The sequence below is a fragment of the Takifugu rubripes genome, chromosome 19, assembly GCF_901000725.2.
Source record: "Takifugu rubripes chromosome 19, fTakRub1.2, whole genome shotgun sequence".
NCBI lineage: Eukaryota > Metazoa > Chordata > Actinopteri > Tetraodontiformes > Tetraodontidae > Takifugu > Takifugu rubripes.
The window spans coordinates 6,598,927-6,613,226 of record NC_042303.1 but is presented as its reverse complement, the minus strand read 5'-3'; the positions used below and the strand labels follow the sequence as shown (position 1 = coordinate 6,613,226).

The 14,300-nt window shown below is 41.1% G+C and overlaps 1 protein-coding gene across 3 annotated transcripts; it reads right to left on the bottom strand.

Annotated features, from left to right (window-relative positions):
- Positions 1–814: 814 nt before the first annotated feature.
- LOC101061992 (putative N-acetyltransferase 8B) lies at positions 815–7,058 on the bottom strand. 3 transcript variants are annotated; one of them, XM_029827533.1, is made up of 4 exons: positions 6,932–7,029; positions 4,758–4,796; positions 2,928–4,102; positions 815–2,214 (listed from the first exon to the last, which is right to left on the bottom strand). In XM_029827533.1, the coding sequence occupies exons 2-3, from the start codon at positions 4,773–4,775 to the stop codon at positions 3,410–3,412; spliced, it is 711 nt and encodes a 236-aa protein (XP_029683393.1). In that variant the 5' UTR covers positions 4,776–4,796; positions 6,932–7,029; the 3' UTR covers positions 815–2,214; positions 2,928–3,409. The 3 variants fall into 3 exon arrangements, with proteins under 3 accessions (XP_029683393.1, XP_029683395.1, XP_029683396.1); XM_029827535.1 differs by having other exon boundaries at positions 2,928–4,087; XM_029827536.1 differs by lacking the exon at positions 4,758–4,796 and having other exon boundaries at positions 6,932–7,058.
- Positions 7,059–14,300: the final 7,242 nt, after the last annotated feature.

Below are 14,300 nucleotides of genomic sequence, written 5' to 3'. Positions count from 1 at the left end.
CTGAGTTGTGAAAGAGTATTGAAAAGAGAAATATTTAATTTAGGGGAGTCCAGTTGACATAGAAAACTACCTTGGAGATGGGAGAGACCGACTCCCCACCCCACCCCCACGAACTGAGCCTCAATTCTCCTCTGAAGGCCTCGGAGAGAATCATCCACAAACATCTCAGATCCGGTGGATGATAGGGTCATCTAGATTCCTCTTTTATCTGGAGTCGACCACCAGAAATGGAGTCTAAAGTGTCATTAAAGGTGTTTCCAATTTTATTTATTTAAAAGAATGCATTCATCTGTTAGCATAATGACGACTATTTGTGCATTTTGTTTTGAATGAACTCAAAACCACTGCCAAACAATGCGCTGCACCTTTTAATCCAAATAAAACAATTTTGAATTGAATGACATTAATAATTAATTTTAAAAAGCGTTGTTGCTAAACTGTGCATAAAAACAGGGTTGACTAATTAAGGAACAAAGCACAAATAAAAGCCAATAATGGGGGAAAATAGATATTAAAAAAGAAGCTATGAATTTAGTTCAGAAACTCGTTTTTTCTGCATCTGAGGAAACACTGTGTTCACTTTCCCTCCCAGTTTCTGTTGTCATCTGGGTCAAAGAATGGGACAGCGTGATGGTGGGGGGGGACCAGGAGACCCTTAGCTTGATAAACACTTTGGTATCCAGCTCCAGAATTTGCTTTTCTTCTTTTTCTGCTTTGTGAACAGAAGAGCAAACAAATATTTTAGATTTCACCTCAAACAGCTGATATTTTAAAAAACATCTTCATCACTTTAAGTAGATTTGAGGGAACTGACCTGAAGCTGGACCTTCTCCACATGGAGATGTTGAATCTCCTGCTGCAGTCTGATCTCCTCCTTTTTTTCCTCCTGTACTTTTTTCTCAATTTCGATCATCTAGTTTATAATGTTCTCCCAGTGGTCACAGAGGTTGTACAGCTGGTTTATGGCCGTGTTATCTGGTCCACAGGGCTCCGTGCTGACACTCTCTTCTTTTTTGGAGAGTTGTTTCTCGCCCTGTTCAGCCACTATTACCTGGAGCTCTTTCTCCAGCCTGGAGCTCTTTTCCTCACTCTCTCTCAGAGCAGCCTCAGTCTGGGTCAGCAAGGCCAAGGTGTCCACATGAGCTTAACTCCTCAAGCTCTTTTCCCTGAACTGCTCCTCTCTTTCTGGCAGGACCTCTCTGGCTTGTCCCACCTCCTCTTCAAGGCTCCCTTCAGAGTTTTGCAGCTCTTGGGAGTCATTCATGTCATTCAGAGGAATGTTGATCTGAAGGCCGATGTCGACTTTCTTTGGCTGTTCATCAACCCAATTCAGTTCATCCTGGATTTCAACAGTCTGAAGGCCGATGTCGACTTTCTTGGGCTGCTCATCAACCCAATTCAGTTCGTCCTGGATTTCAAGAGTCTGAAGGCCGATGTCGACTTTCTTGGGCTGTTCATCATTACATTTCATTGCTTACTCTTTGATGCATGACAAAATCTGCACAGAAGCTCATCAGAATAGGTTTGAACTACAGGTATTTTTTCATTTTGAGAATTCTGACCTTGGCCAACATTACAATCCAGAAAGGAGCTTTGGTTTCTGTGTGTGTGAGGACAATGTGAAACCCCAGTTTCTTGTACAGGGCCACAGCAGCGGCCTGAGTGGTGCTGGTTTCCAGTACCACTTCAGAGAATCCGTGCTCCTTGCAGAAATCAATCACAGTCTGGGTCAGTCTGGCACCCAGACCCATGCGCCTGCACAGTGGTGAGATGATCATCCTGAACAGTTCCCCCTGTTGTTTTCATGCGCTTTGTTTGGCCACGACAGCTACTATTCCAACGATCTGGGACGTCCCATCGATCTGAGCTTCTGCCACCCAAAAACAGTCACCTGGTCTGCTCAGATAGCTCCTGGAGATGTCCCTCATGTCTGTCTGGAGTTTGGCGAGGACAAAGCTGGAGTATAACCCGTGGCAGGAATAGTAGATCAGACCCACCCAGATCCCCGGCAAAACCAGAGCCCCCAACACTGAGCCAAGGAGGATGCCGGCAGCACTCAGAGCCACGGTGATGAAAATATAGAGAGGAGTGGTCATGGCATTGTGAAAACAAGGATGAATGTGCTCCAGGATGCCAGTTCTGAACAGCCTGCAAGCTGCATCTTTGTCTGAAGGTTCATATTTGCGGATGAGCAGCTGCATGACGGAACTGAAGCTGGGAAGGAATGAAAAACAAATATTATATAGTATGGTATATTATGGTATATTACATGTATGCTAGCCATAGCTCGTGGCCTTGTTTGTGGTGTCCCTGTCAAAGTACGGCGCTTAAATAACAGGCAATCTTGTTCATCAGCAAATTTTGGGTCCAGCATCACATGGAATAAATTCATGTCATGTATTATGTAACCTGAGCAGAAGCTGCAGAGTGTTATAGAGGGATTATGTGCCTTTGCTAAGAATCTAACACTTGTGACTGATGGCGTAAGAAAAGGCTTTCATTTTGACAGCTGTGTAGTTCAACTCAGAACATCAAGACAACAGACTTTTCTGCATATAATTTTACTGTATTAAATAAAAATTACAGAGATTCATCCATGAAGGGATTTGATTGCAAGACAATATACATTTATTCTGTATTGGTTACGCTGTTGAAATCTAAGACAACTCTGGCTATGCTTATTTTGTCCCATTTGTGTGTTTACATTTACTGCAGGGACCATTACAAATCCAAACAGGGCACTTCACTAATTTTTATTACTTTTTTTTGGCTAAGATGATAATACCAAAAAAAAAAAAGAAGTCCTGGTTTTTGGGTCACTTATTGTCTACTTCTGACTGGTATGTATTTTAAAACAGATTTCTGGGTGATAACAGAAAAAAATCAACATGGAACAATGAAGCCCTTTGGTTGTCTGGTTTTCTTACTGCTCGTTCATCGTGCTTGACTCCCGGATCTGTTGAGTAATGCCTGCTGCACTTCCTGGTGGCCTTCAAACTCTTTCATTCATGGTCACATGACCACCGCATATGGTTGACCTGACATGTGGCATTGTCATGCCTGCAGCTGCACTAACCCAAGACAATAGCGCTGCATATATTAGGGGGAACTGGGGAATAAAGACTCAACTCATCACATTAGAGTGATATACGATTCATATTGGTGTAAGTCTATTTGATTTTATGCATTTCTGTAGATAAGAGGTTGCTTACATGAAATCATGCTCAATTCAAATGTTTAAAAACAGAAGATTTTTTAAAAATAAAAATGCCACGTGTCTGCATTAGATTGTGTGGAACATTACATACTACATGTAATGCATGATTTGGAAGTGATGGTCTATCAAATCATTACAAACAAGAAAACAGTAAATAATGCAAACTTAAATGTGAACAGGTTTATTGCAGGACTACAGACATTTTTTCATTGTCACAACTAGGTCATTGGCCAGCCTTATAATCCAAGATGGAGCATGTGTTTCAAACTCAAACAGGATGACTTGAAAGCCCAGTTTCTTGTACAGATTCACAGCAGATGTGCGACTGGCACTGGTTTGTAGCACCAACTCGGAGAATCCTCGTTCTTTACAGAAATCAATGACAGTTTGGGTGAGTCTGGAGCCCAGGCCCATCTGTCTGGATTTAGGTGAGATGCTCAACCTCATTAGCTCCCCTTGCTTCACTCCTTCCTTTTGATTGGCCAGTACAGCCACCGTTCCAACGATCTGGGCCGTCCCATCGACCTGAGCTTCTGCCACCCAGAAACAGTCATCTGGTCTGCTCAGATAGCTCCTGGTGATGTCCTGCATGTCTGTCTGGAGTTTGGCGAGGACAAAGCTGGAGTATAACCGGTGGCAAGAATAGTAGATCAGACCCACCCAGATCCCCGGTAACACCAGAGCCCCCAACACTGAGCCGAGGAGGACGCCGGCAGCACTCAGAGCCACAGTGATGAAAATATACAGAGGAGTGGTCATGGCATTGTGAAAACAATTACCAGTGTTCTCCAGGATGCCGGTGCTGAACAGGTTGTGCACGACCTCTCTGTCTGAGGGTCGATACTTTCGGATCACCAGCTGCATAATGAACTGGGGGGAAACCAACTGTAAATATAAAGAATATTCTCTCAAAACTATTATTGCATATTATTTAGTCTTTTAGACATTTAGATATCAGTTTTTGGGGACAATAAAGCACTGTGTTTTACATTCAGGACGGTTGAAAATTAAGTTAATTTCATTGATTAAAATATCAAATTTCCAGTGGCCCATGCTGTTTAGTCTCTGGGTATTGATCTGTTTCTATCATGCATATTATAGAAACTCCATCAACTTTCATACACAGGTCTGAACAGGAATTTAAACTATGATTTCACTAAGAGGCAACTATTTCAATCTCTACACAACTACTATATCTGATCAAATGACAACTTCAACTGAAGATGATTCAACAATCAAAAAGGATATTTCTGAGAGATTTTCTACATTTTTAGTAATATTTTAATTCAACCTCTTTGTTTTTTGAATTAGTGCTCAGTGTGAACTTTCACTCATTGCTGCAGGGGTTTTCTTAACCAATAGCAGTTAATAAATGTAACCTCAATGTTGGAGCTGAAGGTTTTTGCCAAAGTGATTCTACAGAAAAAACATTATAAGGTAGAGATCATTCAGGAAGATGAGGAAGGAAATCAACGAAATTCAGAATAGATAAATTGATCACATGAAATGCATTTAAAAAGGCTGATCAAGTTTAACTTACTTTCAGTATGATGCACATAAACAGGTCCCGTTGGGAAGCCTTGCAAAGTTCCAGGAGGTATAATATTAAATGGCAAATAAAGAAAACAGCTCCGTTTATTGCTCTCTTACTTTGCTCTGGGAGTGGCTCTGTTCATAATAATAAAAGTGCACTGGCACATTCCCTTTTGCCTTTAAGGCCTTGACTGAGCTACTCCTCCTACGTGTAGACTTGAAGAGCAAACTAACGCTTCAGACAAGCATCAACAGCTCATTTATTCCTCTGCACAGACAGGAAACACATAACTAAGTGGAATTTAAAGGTGGTATCAGTGATTCTGAGCCAATACATAATTGTTCATTTAGACGTCTTTTCTCACAAACTGATAGCAGCTTGACTTGTGAGAGGATAGTGAAAAACTCCATTTGCTATATATAATAATAAATTAGTATTGATCCAGGTCAGTGAAGGAGTATTGATGTTGTTTATAGATAGATGTAAATAGATGTTGTTTAAATAGATGTTGTTTCCCCTTCTTCTCTGTCTCATCTGCCTACTAATTTCCCACAAATCCATCAAATCTGTAATTGAGTCCATCTTCTTTGGTTTCAGTGGTTAGATTGCTCAGACATTGGATGGGGAAACTGCTCTCACTGTGATGAAAATGGAGTACACAATATCTTTGTCCAACTTTTGTTATTACTGCATCAACAGATTCACTGGTGTTTTTGTGGACAATTAACCACCAAGAGAATTATTTCCAAATGCTGAGCTCAGCATAATAACACCCTTATAACCACTATCCAACACAGTTTAGTTAACAAAATATTAAAATCGGGCTTGACTCCATCATATGTAGAACTTTCTGACCAACTGCCTCAACCTGTCATTTTAGGGACATACTGGTCCTCCACATGCATTCTTAGAAATAGCTCTCTACAGAGCTGTTGTGTCATCTCCTAAAGACCCATCTCAAACACAACTCTACTTTTCTCACACCATTTTTACAGTAAGTTTAGGCATGTTTCCACTCCGGGGGTTCTTATTAAATAATGGGGTTATGAATGCACCTCAATGGTAGGACCCCTCGGTGACGTAATGTCTTTCAATGGCCGAAGAATCGTTGTGTGACAGTTTATGTTAGGAGTCCCGAATGTTTTCCCTCTCCCCCTCCCCTTCTTGTCTGTTTTCAGGCTGGGTGGAGCGGTTTCCTGACTCTTCCCCTTTGGGCGAGCAAGGCACATCTGAGTCATTATCCACACCTGCGGTTCTCCTTAAAAGCCTGATCAACTCCACTCATTGTCAATTTGTTGTTAACCCCTCGTGGTACAGCCTGGCTCTTATAACTCTGTTTGCATGTTTGTTTCCTCGAACCTATTTCCTATCATTTGTCTTTCCTGCAGATCACCTCTTGGATGCCTGCTCGTGCCACCCACCCTGCTCCAGTTTGACTGTGTTTGGCTTTCATATGCACCCTTTGGCTCTGTTCTGAACTTGGACCTCAGTAAACTTGATTTCCACCTCACCCTATTGTGTGTGTCTGCATTTGGGGTCTCAATTCGTGTCTGCAGTGCCTTATAATTTAGGTTTAGGCAGTATTGTCAAAATATCAAAGAAAACAGCAACAACAAGGAAGAAGGCAAACATTTAAGGAGCTGACCCAATGTAATTTTCTAAGAAAATAGGATTTCCGACGGCCCAACAGCTCTTTAAAGAGTACAGTTACTGAGGTTTTCCCACGTGACTTTTTTTTTGGTTCTGATCGCTGCAATCTGTGTACACATCAGTGTGCTGATAAATATTTAGTAAACAGCACATGTGGCATTTAAAACCTGAACAAGACAGGCATTTGCCATGTGTCCAGCTTATGGTTTACATGGTGGTGGATGCTATGAAGTGGAGGAGGAGCGGCATCTCTTCTGCATGCTCCACGTTCAAAATTGCAAACGCACTACCCAAACCCTGCCTCCTCATCTTTCGGATCACCAGCTGCATAACAGAACTAAGGGAGAAAAATAGAATTATCTCAACATATCTGTAGTTATGAGAAAATCTCCAAAAGAATCAGAGAAGTTTGAGTCTTTCTTCTTTTCTGGTTTCAAACTGGTTAATGTGTTTTACCAGAAACGTTCCTGCTATGAGGTAACTGCTAATCACGGCACAAGTGATATCTGTTAACAAATGCCTTGACCTACCTTTGTGCCTCTTTTACCTGAAGATGAACCAGTAACAGTCAAAAAGGAAATTCCCTGCACTTGTATCTTCTGAGTGGCAAAGCCTTATACAGGAATGTGCTGCTTCTGTAGCAAGACCTTGCTTTAATTGATGGTTGCGTTCTACCTGAAGACCTGATAAACTTGTTCTTGTGAAACACCCACAAATGGAACTCTTTAGTTCCAAGGCCAGACAATCAAACAAGCAAACTGGAACTTTTAAACTGCTGACACCAACAGCAGAAGAACTTACGCATAAAGCGCCTAGATGCAATTTTGATTGTAACAGATGCTATATAAATAAAGATTGATTTATTGACTGACTGATTTTTCATTGCGCATACATACCTAGAAACATGATGGAGTTATAGGTCCCATGTAATTCCATCATCACAAAACTGGATCGTGTGGATGTTCTTGGCTGTTGGACAGTCCACAGAGACAAGCAGATATGAGAACTTAAACAGGTCTGAGCAGGAACTGAAACCTGGAACAATTTCAATGTGGGGCAACTAACCTCAGCACAAGTAATAAATCAGATCAAATGTCTTCGACTACAGATTTCCAATATTTTAAGTATTATTTCCAAACCAGTCTGTCTTTTTCCCTCCAAAATTTGGAGTGCTGAGTGTGAACCTGCATTCATTCTGCAGGGTTTCATATATTTATGAGTTGATGGGTGTGATTAAAATTATTGTATGTATTTTGTTCATCACATTGCTAAAAAACTGAAAGTGTTAGCAGAGATTATGAGTCCTTGAGGGTTGTTTGGCAGAAGAATAGGCATCCATCACCTTCCAGGCAGATCTGTCACAAGTTGTCAAACATCTTTTCTGCTGCTGCATCATTTTAAGCAGGACTTCAGCTGCTATGGAATAATACAGTATTTTCACTCACATCCATCCTACATAAAATCAACTTAATGGTGACATAATCATGTGCTGTTGCTGTAAACATTTTAACATGTTCTCATTGCAGAATACTTGGAATGCTTTGGATGCATCAAGTCTTTATCTTTTTAAAGAATTCAGAAAAGACCGTCACAGCCTTTTGCTAACTTTTACCAAACCTGCTTTAGAGACCACTGTGTGTGGTCAGTTAAACTAAAATTTTCCATATGTATTTTGTTTATTGTAATGTCGCATTTTATCACCTTTTTCTCGTGGCTTTTCTCAAAACTTCAACCAAATGTTTCTTTTTTTAGGATAGGTGGGTTGGAGGGGGTCACTTGCTATTTATCTGTTTGCCAACTTTATTGTTTTCCTTGGGGATAAATAAAGCATTTTCAATTGAATTGAATTGAATTGCATCTGTTGCCCCAGACTCTGAGTGGACCAGTCCAGGCCACTTTCTTGCCCCAGTCTGCCCCTGCCAGTGTGTGTGTGTGTGTGTGTGTGTGTGTGTGTGTGTGTGTGTGTGTGTGTGTGTGTGTGTGTGTGTGTGATTCATCATCATCTCCATCGTCTGTCTGACGCCAGACGTTTCAGAGACCTAGACTGGTAAGCTGTCTCTCTCTTTGTAGTTGAACTACACTCAAGCTAAACTTTTCCTTATACAATTCCATGAATCATTTGGAGTAATACTGTGGAATTCCTCACACTCAAACATCACAGTATCATGCCTTCAGTGGGGTTATTTCGCTTTTGCCGGCTGTTTGTATGTGTGAGTGTGGGCCCACTGAGTTGTGAAAGAGTATTGAAAAGAGAAATATTTAATTTAGGGGAGTCCAGTTGACATAGAAAACTACCTTGTTGATGGGAGAGACCGACTCCCCACCCCACCCCCACGAACTGAGCCTCAATTCTCCTCTGAAGGCCTCGGAGAGAATCATCCACAAACATCTCAGATCCGGTGGATGATAGGGTCATCTAGATTACTTCACAGATCCCTCTTTTATCTGGAGTCGACCACCAGAAATGGAGTCTAAAGTGTCATTAAAGGTGTTTCCAATTTTATTTATTTAAAAGAATGCATTCATCTGTTAGCATAATGACGACGTTATTTGTGCATTTTGTTTTGAATGAACTCAAAACCACTGCCAAACAATGCGCTGCACCTTTTAATCCAAATAAAACAATTTTGAATAAAAATAATTAATTTTAAAAAGCGTTGTTGCTAAACTATGCATAAAAACAGGGTTGACTAATTAAGGAACAAAGCACAAATAAAAGCCAATAATGGGGAAAAAATAGATATTAAAAAAGAAGCTATAAATTTAGTTCAGAAACTCGTTTTTTCTGCATCTGAGGAAACACTATGTTCACTTTCCATCCCAGTTTCTGTTGTCATCTGGGTCAAAGAATGGGACAGCGTGATGGTGGGGGGGGGGGGGGGGGGGGGACCAGGAGACCCTTAGCTTGATAAACACTTTGGTATCCAGCTCCAGAATTTGCTTTTCTTCTTTTTCTGCTTTGTGATGAGAAGAGCAAACAAATATTTTAGATTTCACCTCAAACAGCTCATATTTTAAAAAACATCTTGATCACTTTAAGTAGATTTGAGGGAACTGACCTGAAGCTGGACCATCTCCACATGGAGATGTTGAATCTCCTGCTGCAGTCTGGTCTCCTCCTTTTTTTCCTCATGTACCTTTTTCTCTGTTTCGATCATCTGGTTTATAATGTTCTCCCAGTGGTCACCGAGTTCGTACAGCTGGTTTATGGCCGTGTTATCTGGTCCACAGGGCTCCGTGCTGACACTCTTCTTTTCTGGAGAGTTGTTTCTCGCCCTGTTCAGCCACTATTACCTGGAGCGCTTTCTCCAGCCTGGAGCTCTTTTCCTCACTCTCTCTCAGAGCAGCCTCAGTCTGGGTCAGCAAGGCCAAGGTGTCCACATGAGCTTCACTCCTCAAGCTCGTTTCCCTGAACTGCTCCTCTCTTTCTGGCAGGACCTCTCTGGGTTGTCCCACCTCCTCTTCAAGGCTCCCTTCAGAGTTTTGCAGCTCTTGGGAGTCATTCATGTCATTCAGAGGAATGTTGATCTGAAGGCCGATGTCGACTTTCTTGGGCTGTTCATCAACCCCATTCAGTTCGTCCTGGATTTCAAGAGTCTGAAGGCCGATGTCAACTTTCGTTGGCTGTTGATCAACCCCATTCAGTTCATCCTGGATTCCACCTGTCTGGTTGAAGCCTTTTCTCAAATCCAGTTGCTGTTGTAGAGACGCTATCTCTTCATCCTTTTTCTTGTTCAGCTCTTTGACCTGCTGGAGTTTGTCGTTTAAGTCTCTGTTGTGCTGTTCAGCATAGAACACTTGTCTTCCCAGCTTGTCACATTTCTGTTGCAGCTCATGGAGTTGTTTCTTCCAGTACGCCCTCTCTTTAAGGACCAGGCCATTTTCTGGACTCTTAAAGTCTCTGGGATGCTCTCTCGGTCTCCCCATCAACTCTGTCTCTGTATTAACAGTCTGAATAAACAAGAAAAAATAGGAATAAACATAAAAGAATGCATCAGTTAATATTCCTATTTTTGTAAATGCACTTTAGAAAAACATTTCCAAATAAAGAATAAAATATTAAAGCAACCCAAACCAAGACTCCTCTCCAAATGTTCAGTTCCCAAATAAATTTAATTTAAAATAAATAAATAAACCACTATGAGGAAGCAAAAACAGAATTTATCTCATATCACTTTAGAAAATCAACAGGATCATCTTACCTTTCTGACGTTTCTCTTCTGTTGCCACATTTTGGTTTATTACTGAGTTAAATTCTTACTGTTGTAGCCAAAAGTAGCAACACTCTCTCACACACAGTTTTGTATGTCTTGTTTAAGCGAAATGCTTGAGATAAATGAAGTAGATTAATTTTTTTGTTTAATCTTTGGGTTGTCCTTTTGTCTTTGATCCTTGCCTCATCTTCTGTCCATTGATGGTTCGTGACGTCATCGCACGCTACCTTATATCCCCAGAGGACACCATAACGTTTAACGTTATAATTAATCACTTACAGCATAAAATATCACATCAACGCAAGGAATATATTTTTGGGAGATTCCTCTGCATTATAATGGAGCCGTTCTTACAGAACATCAGGACCCCAGAAAGTCAAAGTCTGACAAAATGACTTGGCAACGAGTTGCGCGCTCCCACTAGTTGTTTTTCTTTTTTTTTTTTTTTGAGCGGTGCTGATGTCCTGAAACAGAGATATGGAAATGTCCATTACGTTTTTTCCCCTTTTTATTCGAGTTAATTGGTGACAGATTTCGTGTTGTGTGCTTCTTTGTGAATGAGGGATCGTGTTCCCTATTTCGTGTTTGGTTTATTCTCATTAAACGGGACTTAAGAAGACCCCAGTGCAATTGCGAGTGTGATTGTTTTGGATCTTTCTTCGACCTCCACACAACCAAGACTGTTACAACACAGATCACCTTCTGGATGCAAGCGTGGGCCTTCTACACTGTACATGTTTAGCATGCATGCCACGCACTTAATCACTGTTATTTAGAGTTATCATCGATGCCATGATCATTATCCATGAGCCATAAAACCAGGAGAAATCTCATAAAGAAGGGGAGAATGGTGTATTCTAATCTGCTCTGCTGTCATTGTGGAGGTTTTCAGACAGACGTCATGAAGTACAGGAAGTTAGGAATTTTTAAGCTCAATATATTGGAAGTTGTCCCCAAAATCCTGCTTGAGGGACCAGTAATCGAGTCTCAGATGAACAGTGTCGGGTCCTGTGGTGAGTCTGCCACCTAGAGGGCAAAATGGTCCAGGCAATGTGCATATTTCACCACGTGAGGGAGCAACACTGAAAGAGGACTTCAGAGGAGGCTGTCAGCAGCATCGGTGAGATGAGGTTTCCTTGGTGTTTCAGGAATTAAGGGAGGTTCAAATGAAGTTCAGATGATCATCATTGATCATTTTATCAATCAAGAACTGATCTCATTATAATAATTTTTAAATATTTTATTTACAAATGATCATTGCAATGGCAAAAGGTTGACACACATTAAGGAACAAAGCACAAATAAAAGCCAATAATGGGGAAAAAATAGATATTAAAAAAGAAGCTATAAATTTAGTTCAGAAACTCGTTTTTTCTGCATCTGAGGAAACACTATGTTCACTTTCCATCCCAGTTTCTGTTGTCATCTGGGTCAAAGAATGGGACAGCGTGATGGTGGGGGGGGGGGGACCAGGAGACCCTTAGCTTGATAAACACTTTGGTATCCAGCTCCAGAATTTGCTTTTCTTCTTTTTCTGCTTTGTGAACAGAAGATTAAACAAATATTTTAGATTTCACCTCAAACAGCTCATATTTTAAAAAACATCTTCATCACTATAAGTCGATTTGAGGGAACTGACCTGAAGCTGGACCTTCTCCACATGGAGATGTTGAATCTCCTGCTGCAGTCTGGTCCCCTCCTTTTTTTCCTCCTGTTTTTTTTTCTCTGTTTCGATCATCTGGTTTATAATGTTCTCCCAGTGGTCACAGAGGTCGTACAGCTGGTTTATGGCCGTGTTATCTGGTCCACAGGGCTCCGTGCTGACACTCTCTTCTTTTCTGGAGAGTTGTTTCTCGCCCTGTTCAGCCACTATTACCTGGAGCGTTTTCTCCAGCCTGGAGCTCTTTTCCTCACTCTCTCTCAGAGCAGCCTCAGTCTGGGTCAGCAAGGCCAAGGTGTCCACATGAGCTTCACTCCTCAAGCTCTTTTCCCTGAACTGCTCCTCTCTTTCTAGCAGGATCTCTCTGGGTTGTCCCACCTCCTCTTCAAGGCTCCCTTCAGAGTTTTGCAGCTCTTGGGAGTCATTAATGTCATTCAGAGGAATGTTGATCTGAAGGCCGATGTCGACTTTCATTGGCTGTTCATCAACCCCATTCAGTTCGTCCTGGATTTCAACAGTCTGAAGGCCGATGTCGACTTTCTTGGGCTGTTGATCAACCCCATTCAGTTCATCCTTGATTTCAAGAGTCTGAAGGCCAATGTCGACTTTCTTGGGCTGTTCATCAACCCCATTCAGTTCATCCTGGATTTCAAGAGTCTGAAGGCCGATGTCGACTTTCTTGGGCTGTTGATCAACCCCATTCAGTTCGTCCTGGATTTCACCTGTCTGAAGGCTGATGTGGACTTTATTGGGCTGTTCATCAACCCCATTCAGTTCGTCCTGGATTCCACCTGTCTGGTTGAAGCCTTTTCTCAAATCCAGTTGCTGTTGTTGAGACGCTATCTCTTCATCCTTTTTCTTGTTCAGCTCTTTGACCTGCTGGAGTTTGTCGTTTAAGTCTCTGTTGTGCTGTTCAGCATAGAACACTTGTCTTCCCAGCTTGTCACATTTCTGTTGCAGCTCATGGAGTTGTTTCTTCCAGTACGCCCTCTCTTTAAGGACCAGGCCATTTTCTGGACTCTCAAAGTCTCTGGGATGCTCTCTCGGTCTCCCCATCAACTCTGTCTCTGTATTAACAGTCTGAATAAACAAGAAAAAATAGGAATAAACATAAAAGAATGCATCAGTTAATATTCCTATTTTTGTAAATGCACTTTAGAAAAACATTTCCAAATAAAGAATAAAATATTAAAGCAACCCAAACCAAGACTCCTCTCCAAATGTTCAGTTCCCAAATAAATTTAATTTAAAATAAATAAATAAACCACTATGAGGAAGCAAAAACAGAATTTATCTCATATCACTTTAGAAAATCAACAGGATCATCTTACCTTTCTGACGTTTCTCTTCTGTTGCCACATTTTGGTTTATTACTGAGTTAAATTCTTACTGTTGTAGCCAAAAGTAGCAACACTCTCTCACACACAGTTTTGTATGTCTTGTTTAAGCGAAATGCTTGAGATAAATGAAGTAGATTAATTTTTTTGTTTAATCTTTGGGTTGTCCTTTTGTCTTTGATCCTTGCCTCATCTTCTGTCCATTGATGATTCGTGACGTCATCGCACGCTACCTTATATCCCCAGAGGACACCATAACGTTTAACGTTATAATTAATCACTTACAGCATAAAATATCACATCAACGCAAGGAATATATTTTTGGGAGATTCCTCTGCATTATAATGGAGCCGTTCTTACAGAACATCAGGACCCCAGAAAGTCAAAGTCTGACATAATGACTTGGCAACGAGTTGCGCGCTCCCACTAGTTGTTTTTTTTTTGTTTTTTTTGAGCGGTGCTGATGTCCTGAAACAGAGATATGGAAATGTCCATTACGTTTTTTCCCCTTTTTATTCGAGTTAATTGGTGACAGATTTCGTGTTGTGTGCTTCTTTCTGAATGAGGGATCGTGTTCCCTATTTCGTGTTTGGTTTATTCTCATTAAACGGGACTTAAGAAGACCCCAGTGCAATTGCGAGTGTGATTGTTTTGGATCTTTCTTCGACCTCCACACAACCAAGACTGT